Here is a 22203-nt window from a genome sequence, read left to right as displayed (position 1 = left end):
CTAATAAGGCCTGTTTGTCCCTAAAGAGATTAATGGTGTATGTATGATCCCCGTTATTCCATTTCACAGGAACACTGCCAAGTAGTTTTAGCTGGATACAGCAGTAGATAAATCCACAATAGATACTTCTAACTTTGGCATGTAAGGAGATCAAGGTATTTAACGGGGAAAAACAGAGTTACTGATCCTTGGGGAGATAAGAGAAATAGAGTCTGACAAGCTAAAATTGCATAAGCTGCAACTAAATGAAAATTGTTGACTTTGTGTTTGAAGATGCTGGAGTGCCGGAAGGCTTTCTTCTGCCTTCCAGTCTACATCCTCATCTTGCGTCAAAAGAAATGCCATCCATAGACACTTCTGTGGTTCCTCCAACTTCTATACCAACAGTGGCCTCTACATCAGAAACAGAGCCTAATAATGAGGAAGTGATCTCTACAGAGAAGGCAAGAGAAGCCATGCCCATTGACATAGACTCTATATCCCATGACAGTCTGGAGGACGGAGAAGTATATTTAGAGGTGAACCCTCTGCAACCCGATCTGTATCCAGGAGGAGAAATTATGTATGAGGATGGATCTGGATCAGCATTTGATGCTTCAGGTCAAGAGGCATGGCCATGGGGCATAGCAACATTAGAGCCAGTTGTCTACCATCTTCCTGAAAGCTGGCTGAAAGATAAAAATGATTCTCCATTAATCAGAGCACAGGATACTCCTGAGGAACAGATCCTAGATTATATCATTGATTCTTTAGATAAATTAAATGGTAATCCTGAGGATGGAGGCATGACCAATGCAAGAAGGGAATTCACTGATGACTCTGAATCAAACGTACCTGGACTTTCAGAAATGGCAACTCAGCAGGTGCCTATGTTATGGACAGAAGAAACCTTGAATATGGAACTGTCCATGGAAACATCAGAGGCATCAGGCATGTCTGATTATTATTCATCCATTGCATATGAGCCCTCAGTGGACTATTCTTCTTTAGATATGGCAGATGAACAGACCTCCATCTCACCACATGAAAAAGATCGCTCTATAGAAGGTCATCTCCTTACATCTACAGGGACATTCAATGTAAAACAAGCTGATGATTCCAGCGAGGATCATCAAATAATTTATGAAGCAGTAGGAAACCAGAACAGGGAAGGGACAAAGTCAGAAGAACCATCCACAATAGTCCAGTCGGGTGTAGCTATTTCAATAGGACATCAAGACATGGATTCCTCATGGTCTGGGCTCCTCACGCCAGAAACAGTCCTGACAGCAACTCCTATGATGGAAAAAATAGTCACTGATGTTTTAATGGAGGAGCAGCAAACTCCAGATTTGCACTTGACAACTCAACAAGCTTCTGGATCACTTGCTGTGAAACCAATAAATATTTGGCCTACTCACAACACTGTAAGGGCGTCTGAGAAACCTGCAGATCAAGACATGCAATCTGAAGCACCGACCAGGGTTGAAGTTTCAACCATAACACCTTATTTACTGGAGCTGGCCACTGGTTCAGGGGATTTCACTGGACTGTCTAGTACAGACCATGACACTAGTACCCCTAGTAGCTTAAATATGGCAGTGGGTTCTTTTGCAACAGTGACTATAACAAAGACTCCTATTGGTTCTCTGTCCAGTTTCCCTACTACACAATATACAGTATCTCAGCCTACTGTTAGCTCAACAAAACTGGGGGAGGACATGACTACGAGAGTACAGGATACTTCAGTGGAGCTGGATCATGTGGGCACAATGTTGTATCCTCATGAGATGAACCTGGAAGAAAGAAGTATGACTGATAGTCACATGGAGATATCTACTAACGTCCACTCCACAGAGATGGCCAGCGTAGCTTGGCCCACGCATGCAAATCGCAACACTACCAGGTCCTCACGAGCTTTAGTGGTGTTCTTTAGCCTCCGTGTTACCAACATGATGTTTTCAGAGGACCTATTCAATAAAAATTCCCCAGAATATAAGGCACTGGAGCAACGATTCTTAGAACTGGTAAGATTCACTTTATCATTAATATCTGTTACTAGCAGTTACTATAAGCCCCAAGTTAAAATCTTTTCTCACAGTGCATGTGAGTAAAGGGGGGAAAGACACACACACAGAGGAAGTGTTTGCAACAAAATTACAGCAGCCTAGTACATCCCACAGGTTGAGAGTAACTCATATTTGATAGTGGATGTTATTTTTATCCTGTAGGAGAATTTGGTTGGAAAATGTAATGCTTTTATTTGAATATTAGTGTCTCAAATGTTGACATTTCACTTGTGTGTGGGAAAGATTTACCAGGGCAAAAATAAGCCTCTTAAATACTTAGTGGGACAGATGCTTGGCTGCTGTAAATCATGTATTTTAATTGGCTCCACTGGCTCCTTGTGTTCGCACATTTCCAAACAGTGTTTTCATTTGCTCTATCAATGGGTAAAATAATTGGGAGTGCAGAGTCATACATTACTGGATGCTCTCACCTGTTTTCAGATGCTTTTTATTTAGAACAACTATTTTATTAAATCTGTAGCTCAGTGAATTAAACGGCCTATGGATCTACTGATCTCTTAAATAGCCAATGGGTAGCAGAATGCCACAGGAGTAATTATCAGATTTTAAGCTGTAAATCAAATAGTTTGTCTGGAGTAACCACATGTATGAAGGGTGATACCCAAGAGATAAGTCCTGTTATGCAGTCTGAGCTTGCTTGGATCAAGATGGAGCACTGCATCCAGTGGGATGCACTTCTATTATAGAACAAGAAGCGTGCAGTGATTTGCTCTATATTATGAAAATTATGTGAATCTCTCAGGCTCCTGATAAGCTGCCAGTAAGGCCTTAGCTGAGTAAAAGTTTTGATACCTTTTTTTGAATGTGATTGGGATGAAATGTCTAGTCTCTGTGTGTGATGTAATAGCATTACCATTGGCGTAGACGACAGATTCAGAAATAAATCTTCTATCATTGTATTTATATAGCAGTTCAGATATTGTGTTTCCTACATTGCAGCTGGTTCCCTACCTCCAGTCCAATCTAACAGGTTTCCAGAATCTCGAAATCCTGAACTTCAGGAACGGCAGTATTGTGGTGAACAGCCGCATGAAGTTTGAAAAACCTGTGCCTCGTAATGTCACGAATGCGGTCTATATAATTCTGGAAGACTTCTGCAACACTGCCTACCAGACCATGAACCTGGCCATTGACAAGTACTCCCTGGACGTGGAATCAGGTAATGACAGTGTGAGAGTGCTGCCAGTGCAGTGAGTAGCGACTGCTAAGTCAAATATGCTTGGGGTTCAAAAACTGAGCAGACTTTCTCAGTGTCTTAGAGAAGAGCACCATCACTCTTCTCAGCCTTGGTGTCAGCAGAGTTTTTAAAACTGTGAAAACCAATCTGTTTAGCGGGGCAGATTAAGGCAAAGTGGGACCAGCGTCCACCAAAACTTTACGGCCTCCTGGAGAAGTTTGGGGCCATGTTTGGTGCTGACTTGCATCCTATGCGACTCCACCAACTTCACTGTGATTGCAGGCAGAGGGAAGGTTAGATCATAGAATTTGGCCTCTGTTTTTCCCAGCCTCCCTCCCACTCCAGCACACTCGTGTTCCTGGCTCCCTCATTTGGCTGGACTATTCCATGCAGTTCTTCCTAGGCAGATCCTTCCTCCCAGAAATAACTCATTCAAGGGTGTAAATATACTGGGAAATTGCTTCCCGCTGGAACACAATGTTGAATCATGGCATTAACACACTGTGTAGATAGGGTTAATGTCCTGGCAGCTGCTCCTGTTTCACTATAACAAACATGTTAATTATCATGACTCCTCAGGTCACTATCTAATATTATATAACTTATCACTGTAGATTGACTCCAAGTTGGACTTCTATCTTCTGCACATTCTTGCATCTTTAATCTAATTCCCAAAAGATGGTGAATTTTTACTCTGGAATTCTGGGTCTGATCTCAGTAACAGTGAAAAAGATCTTTCCTTAATCAATTCCTCTGGTTATGGGGTGGGGTGTTGGGGAGAAGCTGTTTTCTATATTTGTCTTCCTCTATTTCCAGAGATAATTGTGCAAACACATGATCTCCAGGAGATACCTCACCATAATACAATGCTTGCAATTAAAGAGTCAGCATTTGCCAAGAGTTAGCATAGATTAGCAGCGGAGAAATATTTTTCTCTATACTAAAAACAGGAAATAACTGTGATACGTATTGGCAAATGGTGATTACTGCATTGAAGTAGCTTGTCTCTCACCAGAAAGGGGGAGAGATGATCTAATTTGGTTAGAAAATCTTCAGTATTGATTTTTAAACTGTCCTTAATAATTAATGTCAATTTATGGTTCAGATTTCAGTGGATGTAGTGATAGATCAGGGATCAAAGGAAGTGCAGGCTCTTCCTCTGTGTGCACACATTGTCTAGCACACTGTGCGTACTGTAAGGATACATACAAACCTCACTACGCTCTCCCCAGGGCTATAATACAGCTCTTCTATAATGAATAGTGCTGGAGTTCAGCTGTTTTTTAAGCAGAGAGTAACTTTGAGAAATGGCAAAAGTTCCAATGATGGAAAGCATGAAAGAGGCAGCATAGTCCAGTGGCTAGAGAACTAAAATGGGGGGTAGGAGACCTAAGTTCTGTGCTCAGCTCTTCCACTGACTCACTGTCTAGTCTTGGGCAAGTCACTTATCCCTATATTATAAACGGGAACGTGGGGTACAAAGAGGTTAACACCACATATGCTCTTTGGCAAAGCTCTTTCAGATCTATGCATTAGAAATGCTATATTTGTACTAAGAATGACCAGGAGTCTTGAATGATCTCCATGTTGGTTTTCAGTATGGTAGATAACAATGCTCATTGATGTAGAGTAGACCAGGTAGCTAAAAACTATCCCACTTGTTATCTACATTCTCTGTCTCTCTCTGTTTTCAGGAGATCAAGCTGATCCTTGCAAGTTCCAGGCTTGCAATGAGTTCTCCGAATGCTTAGTAAATCGCTGGAGTGGTGAGGCAGAGTGTGTGTGTTATCCTGGCTATCTAAGCATTGAAGGATTGCCCTGTAACAGCATCTGTGACCTGCAACCAGACTTTTGCCAAAATGATGGGAAGTGCGACATAATCCCAGGACAAGGGGCCATCTGTAGGTATGTTATCCTTTGTCTTAGTGGCTTTCAGAAACAGGAAGTACAAACCTTGCTTCCCTATTCTATATCCCCATCCCCACAAAAAACTGAAACAACAAAATGGCATAATGTTGAGTGTAATGACAGAGGTCCCAAATGATTAACACTCAATCCATTGTTTGATGTATTCATGTGGCAAAATGTTACAAATCATCATAAAAGGTCACTTCGTTGGTTCTTTTAGAAAATTCAGATTTGTAAGGAAAATCCAATATACCTGAGTTAAAAATAGTACTCTCAATTGAGGAGAAACCAATATGAACAAATATCAAGATGGGGGAAAAAATCCTGTACAAATGATCAAAGACCCAAACACACAGAGCCGTTTGTTTTCAGTTTTTGAAAGATGCTGGCCTACTCTGACAGGCAGTCTATGCTGGCATGATAACCTACACCATTATCCAGGTAATTGAGAGTGACTAGCAAAACGAACAATAGGATGATGAAGGCTAGATATTTAATACATTTTTGTTACCAGAGACTTGAGGCCTGATTCTGGTGTAAGTCTAAGTACTCTGATTTATACAACTGTATGAAGAGAACTATCATGATTTTTGCTCCTCAAACAAATTCCAGTGTTCTTGCTACATATTAAAAATATGTAATTTTCTTATGGGAAACCATGACAATATATTAAAAAATAAACACAGATTTCAAAGCAGGGGGTTGGGTAGGGAGAGCTGATGCAAGAAAAAGGAAATTCAACATACTAATCATTATTTGACTAGAAAAAAAATCACCTGCAATAAGTATTAAGGTCTCAGGAATTAGGATCCATACTTGACTCACATAAGAGTTACAACAACCAACATCAGAGAAATTAAATAGCTTTAAAACATCCCTTTTTGTAGTCTTAAAATGCATGTCTTTTAACCACAGATGTGTATTATAGATTTAATTAGATAATCTGTAATATACACACATACCACATTTTTGTCAAATAATTAACATTAAAAATTCCCTACAAAAAATATCCCCATATATTTGCTAAATGGCACTCCCGTAAAATTCTTAAACAACCTTAATTGGCATGTTAGCAACAGAAAGTTTAATGCTTAGTAATTACTCAAGGCGGCTATAGTAGTGAAGTATCTCATTTTTTTTCCCATTGATCTCTTGGTATTAGTATTTAATTTTCATGTTTCCTTGTTTTTTTGCTGGTGTGGGGGATTACAGATGTCGTGTAGGTGAGAACTGGTGGTACAGAGGAGAGCACTGTGAAGAGTATGTCTCGGAGCCATTGGTTGTGGGTATCGCAATTGCTTCAGTGGCTGGCTTCCTTCTTGTGGCATCCGCTGTCATTTTCTTCCTGGCCAGGACCCTTCGAGACCAGTACTCAAAAAGTGACACTGAGGACTCATTAGGGTATGTAGAGCATCTAAAGTTCTAGAGCACTATTGGCCAGCAGCTACAGCTCCAGTGCGAACCCCAAAATTACAACCCGAGTAACAAAAGGTGGATGTGCTCAAGGGTTGCAGGCATAATCACCACTTCTTCCAGTTGATTTTCTAACCTGCTAGCATTGCTACAAGTGAGGATTTAACTTCAGCCAGCTAGCTTTCCTCCAAGCTCAATTTGCATACAAACACTGGGTAAGTATATCCAAAGCACCAGTGAGGTCAGATGAGGCAGAGGATATGGAGCTGGATGTCATCAGTATATGGCAAAAACCAAAGCCTGTATTGCCTCACTTACCCTTCTACCTGCATCATCTGCACAAGAGGGATGAGTTTGCCCTGAACTTGTATGAGCAAACCCAAAGATCCTGTGAGCAACTGTCCAAAAACCACTCTGGGATTTCTTGTAGAGAAGGAAATGTAACCACTCACGGCCATCCACCCTATCTGCTCCTGCTAGGGATTGCAGATGTGTCAACAGCACCAAAGACAGCATGAAAAGCTGATCTTCATCCATTCCTAGGATGAGATAAACCATCACCACCTCCTGCATAGTTGTTTTTTTTTTTTTTTGGACTTTCAGGCCTGAAACTAGGTTGACTGAGGTCAAAAAAAGTCCCAGGACTTCCAAGTTACCTCATCACAGCCTCTGAAGCTCCCTTCACAAATGGAAATTGGATGCAAGGTCATTAGCTGACCAGGTTGTCAAAACACTGTTTTTGAGCAGAGGCCTTTGTTAAGGAGACCTAGCAGCCTACCCCCAAAAGGAGGCAGTGGCAGTCGACACAGACAGCACGCCCACTTCTCCCATGGCCTCACTAATCCAGAGGGACATGAGTTGAACTCCACAGCTCTTTCCTAAAATACCCTGAAGATGTTTTGAAGAGCACTCTGAAAGACTGCAATACTTGACCTCTGTCTCTTGTTTTTCTCTCTCACAGGCAGGGTGATAGCCTCTCCTCCATTGAGAATGCAGTGAAGTACAACCCTATGTATGAGAGTGATACGACTGGGTACAACCACTACTATCGGAGATACCCACAGCTCACCTCGTACAGCTCTACCAGTGCAGAGACATCCACAGACTACAGCAGTGAAGAGATAAGGCACATTTATGAGCACAGTGAGCTCACAAAGGAGGTGAGTGACTTTGTAGCTTTGCTCCCCGCAGTGCCAAGTGGTGGGACTATGACCGAGCCTTGTGAGGTATCTTAAAGCTGCTGGTAACTATACAACTCCTCCCAGCACTTGTGCTCAGAATACAAATACTAGACTTGTGGCTGCACTCTGTGCAGATGTTTGAGAGGGAGATGGCTTCTTGCCTCCTTTGTGTACACACAGGTAGAGCTAAATTCTGGCTTGTAAGGAGTTTCACATGGTTGAGCAGCTGCACTTTTAAATATTTTAATGGAGCTTCAGTTAAAGCTATTCCTGTCCTAGCAGAGGCACACTACTGGACATTTTTTTTTTAAGTTGGTGTCCTCCCAAAAGGCCACTTGTCTTGGCTGCCAGCTCCATCCCTGGAGGAAGCAGTGCCTTCTTTCAGAGCTGTCAAAAGCTAGAATCTCCTCCATGGATGTACACATGCTTTTAAATGTTTAGTTCTTAATAGAATCTTCTGCAAAGTTCAGGAGTGTTGGCGCATTTCCACATTTATATGTAGACAGACAAGTGTAGCCAGCAGCTATGATGCTGATCTGGGAGCCTGCAGATGAGGGGTCTAGTCTCAGTTGTGCTGGCAATCTGGCTCTGAAGCCTTGAGCAAGTCACATTGTCGCTACTGTACAGATGGGGTAATGGGGTCTATGATGGAAATGCTACTAATGCCCTTCTGTACAATATTCATCTGCAGATCTCAAAGGTGCTCTGTAACAGTCCTAGTTATAATTTAAATGTGAGAGACAGCAGGTCCCAGGAAGGATGTTATCCTGGAGTCTGATTTCATTGTTGAGGCCTTGAACTGAAATACTGATTTTCTATGTTTAATTGAGTAAAATTATTTTTACTTTAATTTCCTCCAGTTTTTAAATCTGTATAGAACTTTCATAAGTCTAAAATTAAAGCTACAGCCATTTTTATCACCTTGGATTACCAGTAGTGTTGACCAGCTTAAGCATATACATACATATATACACACATACACACTCTAGAAAGAACTGTTTTTGTCATGTCTAAAAGAACATACCTTAAGGAATATACTTTCAATGACCCACTGCCATGAAGGGGTTTTTTAAGCTGTATTTTCCGTAGTTTGTATGGCTGTCGTAAGTATTGTATAAAGGACAATTGTCATTCCTATAGTCTCTATCAATGTAGGGCATAATATTCTCTCACTGCTGTGAATTATGAATAATTACATTGAAGTCTATATACTTACTGGTAAAGATGAGAATCAGACCCACATTACTGGACATTCTGTTTGCGTACACACGCAAGGGTAGCCTCTTTTGCGGGTAAAAGATTTTCTCCATTCCTAATCTCTCTTGACATTTACTAAATTGTATTAATAGCTTCCATCGATATTAGCAGACATACACTAATTTTGAAGAGTTGCTCCAATTTTACTAAGAAAATAATGACTAGAATCCCTTTTAAAGTGTTCTGCAAATTATTTAAACTGAAGGCTATACATGCCCAATAATTTACAAAATGTGCCCAATTCCAGTGTTTGTTCCTTTACTAGGAAAGTATACAAGTCAGCTGTAATGCAGAGTAAAAGTGGTCCAACTTTTCAGTGTTATTTTTTAGTATTTAGAGCTGTGCACTTTATTTTGGTTCCTATAATATTGTGTGTCTTGTATTACAGGAAATCCAGGACAGAATACGGATTATAGAGCTTTATGCCAAAGATCGGCAGTTTGCAGAGTTTGTTAGACAACATCAAATGTAAGTGAAATGTGTTCTCTGAATAACATTCTGGCAGTTTTCCATGTGCTTGTCTCTATTATATTTCCTGTGAAAGTCTCCTTTCTAAAGCAAGGCAAGGCAGGCTGTTCTGGGGGGGGGGGGAGGGGGCAGGGGGAAGAGATGGGAAATACAGTTTCGTTGCTGATGTACCTGGCGATGTTGGGCATTTCTGTCCCAGATTCTTCATCTGAAAAGTGGGGAGGAGGAGGAGGATGATGATCTATACACCATTCGGATGGCATAGCTAGTTAGATTTGATCCAATCTCCCTTTTCAGGCTAGATTCCCCTTAATTTCAGTGACAATCTTACCTGAATAAGGATGGCATGATTGAGACTTAGTATTTTCATACCATGTACAGACTAATATTTAGCCCTAATTCCTCTTAGATTTAGTCATTAATCATTGGCATTGAACTCTTCCAGTGTTTTGCTAGCAGCTGATTGTGTTACACTAATTATTCATCTTATAAGGTGCAAATAGACAACATTAAAAGGGATACTAATACTGTAATCCAAAAACCATATTCATATTAGGCATAACTAGCTCTGTTATGTTCATAATGTTTCACCCAAGTACTTTTCAGTAACCAGCAATCTATTAATTGTCTTACTGTAAATAGAGCTTGTTTGAACTAACAATATACTCAAAACAGGTAAACACTAGCCTATTCCCCCCTGCAAGTAGCCATGGGTACTAGAGCAGGATATGTGAGACCTTATATCTAATGGGGAATAGTCCTTGACAGACACAAACAGCTTCAAAAGATTGTTGTTATTCCTAAGAAGAAATGATTAAATCAATAATATACTTGTTGTCCCAGGCAGGGCTGACAAGAGGGGGCTGGAAGCGGGTACAAATTAGTGGCGCCCAGCTTCATCAGCTGTTTAGCCAGTCTGCCCTTGCTGGGGGGCCCAAAATTTTTTTTTTCACTGGGGCTCGAACCCGCTCTTGGCTGCCCTGGTCCCAGGGTAAAATACTAGTTCTTGAGCCACACCACAGATCATATTGTGCATAACGCCCATTGAACTGGTTTGTTGCAAATGTACATTTGATCTGCATATATGGATCAGAGGGAGCAGTTTACTCTGACCAGTGCAATTTCCTGAGATGTGTCAAAGGATGAGACTCCCAGAAAAACAACTGTTAGAGGGAGAGATTCTTCATAGAAAGGGAACAGTGAAGCCAGGCCTCTTGCCTGTATCTGCACAGAAGCCTAAATTTTCAGGATTGGCTAGTGATTTTGGGAGCGCAGCACCCAAGATTTAAGTTCCTCCGAGATATCAAGTTGGGCATCCAAAAACATTAGTCGTTTCTGAAAAAAAGTAGATCAGGCAACAGAAGCAAATGGGTACCAGAGAGGCATGTGACATGAAATAAATGCCTGTGTTTTATGGAACAGATTAACAGAGCCTTTTCAGGATCTCTGGTTAATATTCAGTGGTTTCTCTTCAAAATTGGAGTTTGAAAACTGTCAGACAAGCAAATCTTACCAGTTTGTCAGATTCAGCACTGCAATGAACTAAACACTCAGTCACTGGCAGAGAGTATTATCTGGAATCGTGGGTCCCATAAAATTATAAACCTGTCATGTTAACATCTGAACTTAGTCTCCACAGCTTCGGGGACTCAAGGCCTGCTACTGGAAATTCTCTTAGAGAGACAGGAATCAGTAGGTTGCTCTATACTAGAATCAGCTAAAAGTAATCTAACTCATTCTAAATATATTTTAATAATCATATTTTAGGTTTCTATAAATGTGTTCTAAATAGTACTTTCTGGTCCACAACAAAAACTAGGAGATAAGATACACAAAATCTGCTAAAACTATGGGAATTTCAGGAAGGCAAGTACTACTCTGATAATCTACTACTACCCTAATACTTGCAATTCAATTTATTACTGCAGGAGTTTTTAACCTTCATAAAAGATACAGTAGATTTCTAATTAGTGTAAACACATAAGAGGGCTTACAATGATAGAGATCTGATGCAAGCAGTTAATAGATTATGAATTTCTACCTGTTGCATTAGTGCTATTGTAGCTATCTGAATGTTTGTTTAAAACAGCTGTAATTTAAGAATATTGGAGTAAAATATTTCAGGGAATAGATTAAAAGTAAAGATCTGTCAGCTACAGAAGCAAAATGTTGTGGGACCAACAAGTCAGGCATTTCAAATGCTGAAATTCCTTTAATTTAGAATAACTATGGCCTGTATTTAAAATGAACATCTTTTAAATTTTCCACAGCTGGAAAGTAAGAAGGGTTGCCCTATTATGAGCTTTGAAACAAAGCCTAGAGAAAAATGTAATCACTACTTGTCTGGTTTTTTTTTTTCATTTCAGGAAGCTGCTTTAAAAAAAAAATTGAAACCAGAAGAAGTTTTGTGGAAGATGACTTTGTTGCCCTAGTAACAGGGCACAGATGTAACTGCAAAGTTACGTATAGTCTTTATCTTAAACACTGCTGGTTGGATGCAGATGTTTTCTAAATGAATGATTAACTGTAAGAATGTTTATCTCTGGCTTTTCTGAGTACAGTTATAGGTGACAAGGTCATGAAAATTCACTTTTACTTAGCAGGGAAAAAGCAGTTCCTGAACTGGACATTGAAAATTTGTGCATGTATTTTCTAATCTCAAAGATTTTTTGCTTGGTATGCAAAGAAAAAGTTAAACTGAAATACAAATTTTTAATGTTACTCTGGTCTTTTCCTCCCTCACTGTGGATGTTTAGAGGTTTCAAAAGTAAAATATTATCGGGGGAAATATTTGGGGTGTAGGTAAGAGGTTTGTAGGATGATACTGGTTCTGCTCAAGTGATCCTAGCATTATTTTGATATGGCCCAATACTAATCCCAGACAAAATGTATTACTGTCTAGCTAGAGAAATTTGTTTTGTATGGCTGGCTGAATTACCCTTGTTTGTTGCTCACCGATTAAAATAAATAGTCACATACTTCATAATGTTCAGCTTGCAGCTCTCATGACAAATCTCATGTCTCTTTAATCGCTTTTAAGACAAAATTCAATGTTGCTGGCTTTCAACTGCAAGATGTTAGCTTGGGGAGATGGTGCAGTACTTAGTGGTCACTACCACAAAACATACTAGAATGAGTATTTGTTCTGCTTCTTTCCCAGTTCCAGACTCGGGAAAACAAGGGCTAGACCCCCTCCCCGTCTTTGCAGAACATTTCTAGAATATTACATTACTAACTATCATCCTAAATTATTTTAAATATAGAGAACTTTTATTTTTTGCTTCTTTAGGTTAATGAATGCAGTATTTACTGTACAGTTATTTTGTTCCCTATGATTGGTTATTTTCATAAGGGCTTAATTGTGCTACAAAGACTTATCACACCATTCCTGTTCTTTATTCCCTTGGCACTGAATTTTTCTTCTTAGAATTGTATACAGCCATCATTCAGCCAATTAAAATTCAGCTGACATATTTGAATAATACACTAGTCAATCACTAGCTTTATTTCAAAATCAGACCCTGTTTACTTCCGCATTTGAGTCAGATATTGTAGTAATTACCTGTCAATACAGTTTATAGTTTTGCCTCCCCCCTTTCAGATGTCAGCAACTTCTACTGGGGAAAAAAAGTGACCTCACTTCTGGCTTAGGGGAAACCTAAGGTTAAACCTTTAAACTGCTTTCCAGATTTAATTACTTAAACAAATTTATCTTTCTATAAAATCTGCTCTTAAAAATGTGCTTCCAATGCAAATTTGGACCTGTATTTTGAACCCTCAAAAGTTCCTATGGGTTTGGTACGGCTTATTGAGAGGGAGGGTGCCAGCATGAAATTTGGCTCTGGATCCAGGTTTGAAGTCCAAGCTCAGGGATATTCACATCTTTCGTATTTAATACTAAACAGTAACATTTTCCCACCTGATTTAATACCTACTGAACAATGAAGTTAATCCAGAGGCCCACCAGTGCCAACAAACCCCTCCTCACCACTTTTCCAATGCATATTACAGTTTAGTCATGGTGAGAACTACTTACCTTCCTAACTTAGACAGCTAGGGGGGATTCCTGTGAAGAAAAACACTTCTTCCAAATGTTTTTAGCTGGTGTGGGAGAACATTTCACCAGATTGGTGAATTATCCTCAATTTCAATGCTTGGGTAAGGACTCATGGCTTAAGTGTAAAGCTGGAAATCAACTTTTAAACAGCCCATGAACAGTAATTGGGTGGTGCTTAGTAACGCTTCTGTGGAGTAGTGATATCACTAGGTGCTGCACTGTCTGCATAATCTGTTTTTAAAGATGACTTTCGTGGCTCTACTGCAAAGATGATCCTCTGGCACTGTAAAGATGCACTACTTTCCCTACCAGCTGGAGAACAGAAAGGAGGCATAGCTGGGATATCCCTATGTTACCCCAATCCTCACCTTCTGTTTTAGGCCCCTGTAATCTAGTCTAGTTGAGAAGAGTAGCAGAATCAGCATGGATGCAAAATTAAACTTTAAGATACCTTTGCATAGTACCCCTGCACTTTTATGTTTCTTTGAGGTTGGGTTATAACTAAGAATCTGACCCTAAAAAGGTGCATTTTCAATATGGTGCCCAGAGAATAAACCACTCCCCTCAACCTTGAGGATTCATGCCTTCCTATGTGCTGTACTGGCAACTTACTTCACAATCCAGATTCAAGTTCAGGTTAAATGAGCGACAGGTCTGAATCCAGGATCTGACCAGTACTAAAGTTTAGGAATGGGGGGGGGCAGGGGTTGAAATTTGAACCTAAAGCTGGATCTAAATTTCATAGTGGTTAATCCCTTCCCTATAGTAAATCTGAAACAAAATTGCATCGGTGAGGGTTGAGATGAGGGACGGAATCTAACTAGAGATGGGCTCAAGATGCAAAAGCTAAACACTAGTCTAGTGGACCCAATCGATAAGCAGTAGCCTAGAAGAGGCCCTTGTCACACTGAACTTGGTATTTCATTGTACATACAGGGAATATTTTTCTTTTTGTATATAATGTCTGATTTTCACTGCAATAAACGTTTGTTTCAAGAATGTGTCTGTATTCCCCCAGCACACCCTTGCCACCTTAAAATCTTGACCAGTTTTTAAAATTGATGTGGAGACTATGAAAACATATTGGGATGGAATGGCAAAGGCATTTATTTTACAGAGTTGTAAGTGAACATTTGCACTACTTGGAACAGGTTTTTAATAAATCTGATAGAACTGTTAAACTCATTTGTTAATAAAAATGCCAAGTATAGTTCTCAGTGATTTATGGCACCATATTAGCCTGAAAATGTATACTAGGCAGTGCACAACTCTTTCAGATTTGTTCTTTAATAGCAAACAAAGCTTTTGGGGGTTTCTGGTTTGTGAGAAATCAGAGTGAAAAGTGTTTCTTAGGTGACCACAAAGTCTGAAAATTATTCATTCAGTTTGACAAATGAGTAATTAAAATAAGTCAAGCGGAGTTCAGGCATTTGTTATCTTGTAAAAAGGTATAATTAACAGTTTGACTAGCTTTTGTCTGTCTGATCATTTAGAGAGTCAGCCACTATAGTATGAGGTACTATTAAATAAGAACTCTCAGATTTCAGTCCCCAGAGAGGTCAGAGTCTGCTCTTCAGCCTCCTGCTCCTATGTCTAGAGGAGAGGGTAGAGACCAAGAACTTCAATCCACCAGAAGAAAGCTGCCAGTGTCCCTGCAGCTGTGGGCTGTAAGCATCTTGATCAGGGAGGGGGAGAGAGAAAACACAGGTCAGCACAAGTAGAGCTGGCTAAGACTTGTGATTTCCAATTTATGGGAAATTTCAAATTTAGTCAGAATGAATTTTTTTTTAAACTCCTCAGAAACCAGAAATCTCCAAAAGGGTTTGTTTCAGTAACACCAACAGATGGTGTTTCTGCAAGAAAACAGGCTCCCCAGGACAAGCTGGGGCTGACAGTAATTGACATTGTTGTTGATTTCATACAGCTATTCAGTAGTATTCAATAGCAGCAGTGAAAGTGACAGGAATGTCTATTTCAGCAGCTGCTGGAGCTCTTAAGGTCTGCAACTCTGGGGCAGCCCTTCCACTCACTGTCTTCCCTGTTCAGAAGTCAGGCAATACAGATGGCTAGCTGGCCCAGGAGCATGGAAGCCCTGGAGTCCCCTAGCCAGGGCAGTATGAGGTCACACATCCCAAGACATCCACACTCCTAGCTGACAGCCCTTCTGTTTCCTGGCTCAGCAGCAGGGAGGCTGACTCAAACTGGAGCAGAGAGACTGAAAACCTGAGCTTGACAAGACTGCTACCAACCCGGGAAGCCCAGGACCCTAGCAGCCTGGTTTCCATCTGAACCCTTTGTGATTTGATTTAATTAAATCACATCAAAACTCGACCTGTTTTCACAGACAATTCAGCTTTGACAAACCCGTTTTCTGACAAAACTGTTGCATTGGAAAGTTTCCATCCAGCTCTAGGCCCAAGGCTCCAGGGCTTCTATTAGAGCTTCTGTCATCAGTAAGAAATTCATTTAACACATATGGTTTGTTCCTTTTTAGTTCAACCATTTAATTAGCTGTCATAAAGAAAGGGTTGGGAGGCTGAGGTTAAAAGTTTGAGGCTGGGACTCTGAACCCAGTAAATAGGAAAATAAATAAAAACCTGATCTTTTTTCCAGTGTTAACTTTAAAAACAGTCTCATAATATTAAATGCTAATAGTGAGTATGTACCTGAGATTAAAATTTGCAAAAATATAGACATTTAGTAGCAAAATATGTAGTTTACATACTAAAGCTCCAAGTCCCTGGCCTAAGTAAATTTTGAGAAACCTAACTGGTATATTATGACTCACATATATAAAATACTATGATAATATGAATATTGTCACACACAGACTAGCTTATTTTTTTCCAGTCTGAATGATCATTTTAAATAAACACAGATGACCAAAAAAGCAGCTGGTTCATTCTGGTCTCACAATGGCATAAATCAAATCAAGAGTAGCTGTTTATACTGGTAATTCTAGACACTTCGGAAGACTTACACTAGTAAAAGTCAAATCAGAATCAGGCAGTCCATGAAAGATCAGTGTGCGCTAAACTGTATAATGCTGCCTTACAAAATGCCAGCTTCCCCTGCAAACATCAGACTAATAGAAATTTAAAGACAAATGGGTATGTCTATGCTGCAACCAGGAGGTGTGACTACAGCCATGTAAACATACCTGAGCACGATGGATCAAAGCTAGCTCAAGTATGGACTCCGGGTCCTGGGTAGGCACAATGCACTCATGCAGCCACAGCTTTACTGCTACTTGTGCTAGCACTGTAGATATACCCAAAGGATCACGTAACAGCTACAGACGCAACAAACTGAAGGGTGTGAATTAAGCTGACTGGGACCTTAGTTAGTGGTCACCAAAGGCCTCAATGGATTCCCACTATTACATCTCAAGGTGATTGTTAGCATTCATAGAATCTCTACAATCGCAGAGACAGATGCATACTCAAATGGGCCCCTCTCCCCACACACTTAAAATTTCAGAGATAGACCTGGGATTGCAGGAATTCCATCACGCTATATACTTGGGGCCACTCACTGATGGCAGAATCTTTGCTTTAAGACTGGTCTGCAGAAAACTCACTAAAAACCTAAGATGTAGCTGAGACATTCTCTACAGTCCCATCTGTGGCAGACTTCAGTGATTATGATCAAGAAAGGGCTTCTTCATCCCAGTCTTTTAACAACAGATTCTCCTTATTGGGCAACAGATGTATCTCATGTTTTCCAGTCAGTAGGGGCCCAATTCAGTGCAGTCAACATGCTGGCCAGAGTAGAACTTCCTGACTCCTATTAATACTGAGATCAGAACACAAAGAATCTAAACAAACCATCCTCTTGACTAGAGTCCTGAAGTGTCCTAGTAGAGGCTGATGAAAAACACAAATGTTTCTTCTCCCAACTTTACAAAAGCCCAGGCTTTACCTATATTTCCTGATCAGTTTATAAATCAATTGCTAAGTTAATTGTGCAAAAAAAAAAAAAAATACCAAAAGCATAAACAGAAAGGACAACACACCATAAGCTCAAGCTTGTACTTCAACTCACATTCCTTTTCAGGTCAACTATAAATTTCTTGGCTAGTATGGGCCAAAAATGCAGCTACAGTAAGTGGGCAGAAGCAACTCCCCTGCCAATGCCATGATGATGATTATAACCAAGAAGTTAGAAGCAGACTGAAGTGGCTCATTCTCTACACAGGTTCTGTGCCTCCATTGCCACAATACCGGGGAACTTTGTTCACTCATCCAATCAAAAACCTAGCAAAACATGCAACAAAAGTGCAAGTCACAACCACATTCATAAGTTTGTGTGACAGCACCACATCTTCGTCTGTAAACTCTCCAGAAGAGACTCACTGACTTTGTTTGTCTAGTACCTATAATAATGGGTTTCCTATAGTGAAAGTGTTAGTAGTTAACGTGCAGGCATCACGGTGCTGCAAGTTTGTCTGTAGACCAGCCCAATTCCATCCAGCACTTGCCTAGTAGATGATGCTATCTGACCTAGTTTTAAGACAGGCACCCTACATTTAGGTAATATGTAAAGCTTGTGTTAATGAGGAATTTTCTGTCACTGTTTTTCAACAGAAAATGCTATTTCTACAAAATCAAAATTTTCCACAGGAAAATCTCAATGAAATATTTTATTTTAGGTTGGGTTAACCAAAAATCAAACAAACAATCTGGTTATGTCAAACCAAAATTAATTTCAGGTCCACTCTCTGCATTAATTTGTGTCTGCCTGTAATACTCTGATGCCTCATGGGAGCTGTAGTTTGAGTCCCTCATGTCTCCATTCTCCTCTATGGAGTGAGTTCCCCAGGCTCGATTACATCCTTCATAATGCACTCCAGTCTCTCCTCTGCTTGAACTGATTCAGTGCATCACGGGAGATTCAGCTCAGCCAGAGACCCCAGCCCACAGAGGAGAGTGAGGTACAAGGCACAAGCTCCCATGAGGTACTGTGGTAGCTCAAGTAGACACAGTTTAATTTTAGACTTAGCCAAAAGAAAATGTCCATGTATCCAAATGGAAATTCTTCTAGATTTTTCATTCAGCAAAAAATTTGGCATTTCTACTTCGTATTGTGATTTGAGACAGACATTGAGATATTCTAATTTCCTGATGTTTGACCAGCTCCACTGTGAAAAAACACTGGCAAAACAGATTGCGGACAATGCTCCTTTGTCTCAGCTGCACTGGATTCACAGGGCAATCTGCAGTAAAACTTGTCCTGCCGTGGTACTTAGCTGGGTCTTGTTTAGACAAGCGAAGTCAGAGGCGTTATCAAATCATGAATGGATGCATGAAGTTTTTTATCCAAATATATTGTATTAAACATGAACCAAAGACTATTGCTCTCAGTGAATACAATCCTACTGAGATATCGGATACAAGCAGCAGGTCCAAGGTGACTTCTTTCACTAGGTTTCCATTTGACATTGTTTTCCCTGCCTGACTTCCACTGCCCATAGCGACAGGAGTCAAGGACCTCAATCTCTCTCAACACACACCCATCTCAGCTTTCATAGCTCCAGCACAAGCATCCTTTTTTCTACATTCTTGGCAACCCTAACATAGCTACGTTGCTATGCTGGCCACCTGAAAAAGCACTTCTCAGCCAAGCCACAAAGTGTGTCCCCAGCACTAGTTCATTCTCCTTAACTCCAAAGAATCCAAACTAGAACCCCCTGCTTCCCACCCTCAGTCAGAAATGGATCTCCCACACTCACACTTTGGGATTCTTCATTAACCACCTGCTTAAGTGCCACCACCTAGCTAAGAGCTACATCCCCCAAGATGCTCCTAGCCTCTAAGGCAGAGGGACCTCACCTACTGCTAAAGTCAAGGGGAAAAACTGTGTCCTACCACAACTGCACATAAGAACGGCCATACTGGGTCAGACCAAAGGTCCATATAGCTGAGTATCCTGTCTTCCAACAGTGGCCAGTGCCAGGTGAGCCAAAGAGAATGAACAGAACAGGTAATCATCAAGTGATCCATCCCATTGCCCATTCCCAGCTTCCGGCTAACAGAGGCTAGGGACACCATCCCTGTCCATCTTGGCTAATAGCCATTGATGGACATATTCTCCATGAATGTATCTAGTTATTTTTTGAACCCTGTTATATTCTTGGCCTTCACAACATCCTCTGGCAGAGTTTCAAAGACTGACTGTGTGTTGTGTGAAGAAATACTTCCTTTTGTTGGTTTTAAACCTGCTGCCTACCTTCTTGTGTTATGAGAAGGAGTAAATAAAACTTCCCTATTTACTTTTTCCACACCAGTTAAGATTTTGTAGACCTCTATCATATCCCCGCTTAGTTGTCTCTTTTCCTAGTCTTAATAGCTCCTCCTTAATGGTTCCCAACATTCTGTTTGATTTTTTGACTGCTGCTGCACATTGAGTGGATGTTTTCAGAGAACCATCCACAATGATGCCAAGATCTCTTTCTCGAGAGGTAACAGCTAATTTAGACCCTATCATTTTATATGTATAGTTGGGATTATGTTTTCCAATGTGCATTACTTTGCATTTATCAACACTGAATTTCATCTGCCATTTTGTTGTCCAGTCACCCAGTTTGTAGCTCAGGTTCTTAACCACACAGGCTAATATGCTTTCTGTATGGTCTAGGACCAGCCCGTCTCTCGAATAATGGCAATGATCCACACAGTGCTGGTAACGCTTTTGATGCCTGCAGGACACAATAGACAGTTGATATTTAGAACAGGGTCACTTCTGTTTCAGTTAAATGAACTGACTTTAAATTCTATCTTTAAACATCAGCAACTGGTTACTCCAAGCACAGAAGTTGAAACACCATCCCTTTGGAAAGCTTGACAATTCTGAACTGAGGCAGCAGCAGCAAGAGTATCAAATGGATTTAGAATCAAGTCCAACATTTTAAACAGAGATGAAAAGATCAAGTAGAAAAAAGTGAGGATGAGTGAAAGAGGCTAAGGAAAGAGGGAGTCATCCAGGAATGAATGTACATCCCATCCAGGCAAAGGGACATACATTTCTCAATGCCGTCTTAGAGAAACAGCTACAAGGAAACTCACTCGGCTTTGCTTAAAGAGGATTACAGAAAAGCATATTGCAGATGATTAATGGCCCCTCACAGAGAAGGAGGGGGCTCACGCCCTGTAAAGGGCTAATGGATGAGTTCCCTAGTGTGACTGGCAGGTAGCCATTTGCTGGATGTATTTTTTACATTTCTAATAGTTTGTTCAGTAAGTGAGCAGCTCCATTATTCCCTTCTATTCCTGTCAGAAGGGAAGATGGATATAAAGATAAGAGGTTTATGATTAACAGGAATGTTTTCTATAGTTTAAAAAAAACTACGGCACCTCAGAAAAACAAAGGCCTGTTTTGGGTTGGTTAAAGTTCCATAAAACTTCCAGTAAAACTTAGCTGCAGATTACTTGTTTTTGACTTCATCTTTCATGTGCTTCTTTAAGTGGTCTGCCATAAGCACCTGCTGCGGAAAAGTGGATTATGGTGTTCTTACAGAGCTCCTATGATTTTCTCTTCACCTTATGAATATTGCTGGGAAATACAATCTCCTGCTTACCATCCACATTTTCTGCCCCCCATGACATGCTCATCATGTTCACAGTGACATCACTGGGAACCTCATCTGTGCATCCAAGGGCAGAATTTGGTCTTTGGAGAGTCTGGCCTCATGTGCTTATATCACAGATAGAGGTAGTTAATGGACAGACACTAGGTTTAATATTCGATACACACAACTAAATAAGAGCAGACTCAGCAGATAATTTCAGTTCCACCAGGAGTCGTCTAAGTGTTCGGGCCTACTCCCAGAGCCCCAGAGCTTCCCTAGGATCGTACTGACTTTGAAGGGTGGACTGTGTAACATCTCTGCATGTTTGCTAAGAACAGAAATAGTAGTTGCTGATATGGCTGTCAGAGTCGAGAATCAGTCCACAGTCTGAAGGCAGAATAATTCACTTTCTAAAGAGGGATTATTTAGCTTGGAAAGAGGAAGAGTAAATTTAAATGAAGGGAGACAAGATTTATGAAGTGCACAGTATTAACTGGTCAGTCATTCCCCTTTACTGTGTCTCACAGGATGAGAAAGGGAGCACTCCAAACAATTCTTTACAAGTTGCTGGTAGTTCTATGTGAATGTAAGCCCAATACCCTGCTCGATTTAAAGTACCATCAAGTATTGAATTAGGGTGACCAGACAGCAAATGTGAAAAATTAGGACAGGGTTGGGGGTAATAGGAGACTATATAAGAACAAGACCCAAAGACCGGGACATCTGGTCACCCTATTGAGAGGGAGTACTCGGCACCTTGCAGGCCTTTAGTGATCATATTGCATATCTGCATATTGCAAAAGGGAAGGCATGATTTGAGGGTCTAGTTTAGGTGAATGAAGGAGAAGGTGGTAAGGTAAAATTATGACTCCTATGATATTAGTGATAAGGAATGTGCTAGACCTGAATCCTGACTGGGTTTTGCAGCTTCTCTGCTTAGCACTTGTTGCTCTGTAAGTTGATGAATAGCCGTTGTCAAGGGTTCTCAATTTAATTTCACGTGTTGACCATAAACCACTCCCAATTAATCCTCAAAAGCTCACAGGAATACTTTATATGTAAGCCCACTGCAAATATTCCTGCAGCTCCTCCTCCTCAATGCAATG

The 22203-nt window shown here is 40.5% G+C and overlaps 1 protein-coding gene across 1 annotated transcript in view; it reads left to right on the top strand.

Moving 5' to 3' along the window:
* IMPG2 (interphotoreceptor matrix proteoglycan 2) overlaps positions 1-12189 on the top strand; it is a 101301-nt gene extending 89112 nt beyond the window's left edge. Inside the window, exons 16-22 of the mRNA XM_050956590.1 lie at positions 274-2006; positions 3009-3228; positions 4941-5151; positions 6367-6555; positions 7529-7727; positions 9394-9473; positions 11840-12189. Coding sequence (XP_050812547.1) covers positions 274-2006; positions 3009-3228; positions 4941-5151; positions 6367-6555; positions 7529-7727; positions 9394-9473; positions 11840-11852 — 2645 coding nt within the window. The 3' untranslated portion in view covers positions 11853-12189. The remainder of the gene's footprint in view (positions 1-273; positions 2007-3008; positions 3229-4940; positions 5152-6366; positions 6556-7528; positions 7728-9393; positions 9474-11839) is intronic.
* Positions 12190-22203: the final 10014 nt, after the last annotated feature.

The sequence above is a fragment of the Gopherus flavomarginatus genome, chromosome 1 (assembly GCF_025201925.1).
Source record: "Gopherus flavomarginatus isolate rGopFla2 chromosome 1, rGopFla2.mat.asm, whole genome shotgun sequence".
Taxonomy (NCBI): domain Eukaryota; kingdom Metazoa; phylum Chordata; order Testudines; family Testudinidae; genus Gopherus; species Gopherus flavomarginatus.
This window is presented reverse-complemented; position numbering and strand designations above follow the sequence as displayed.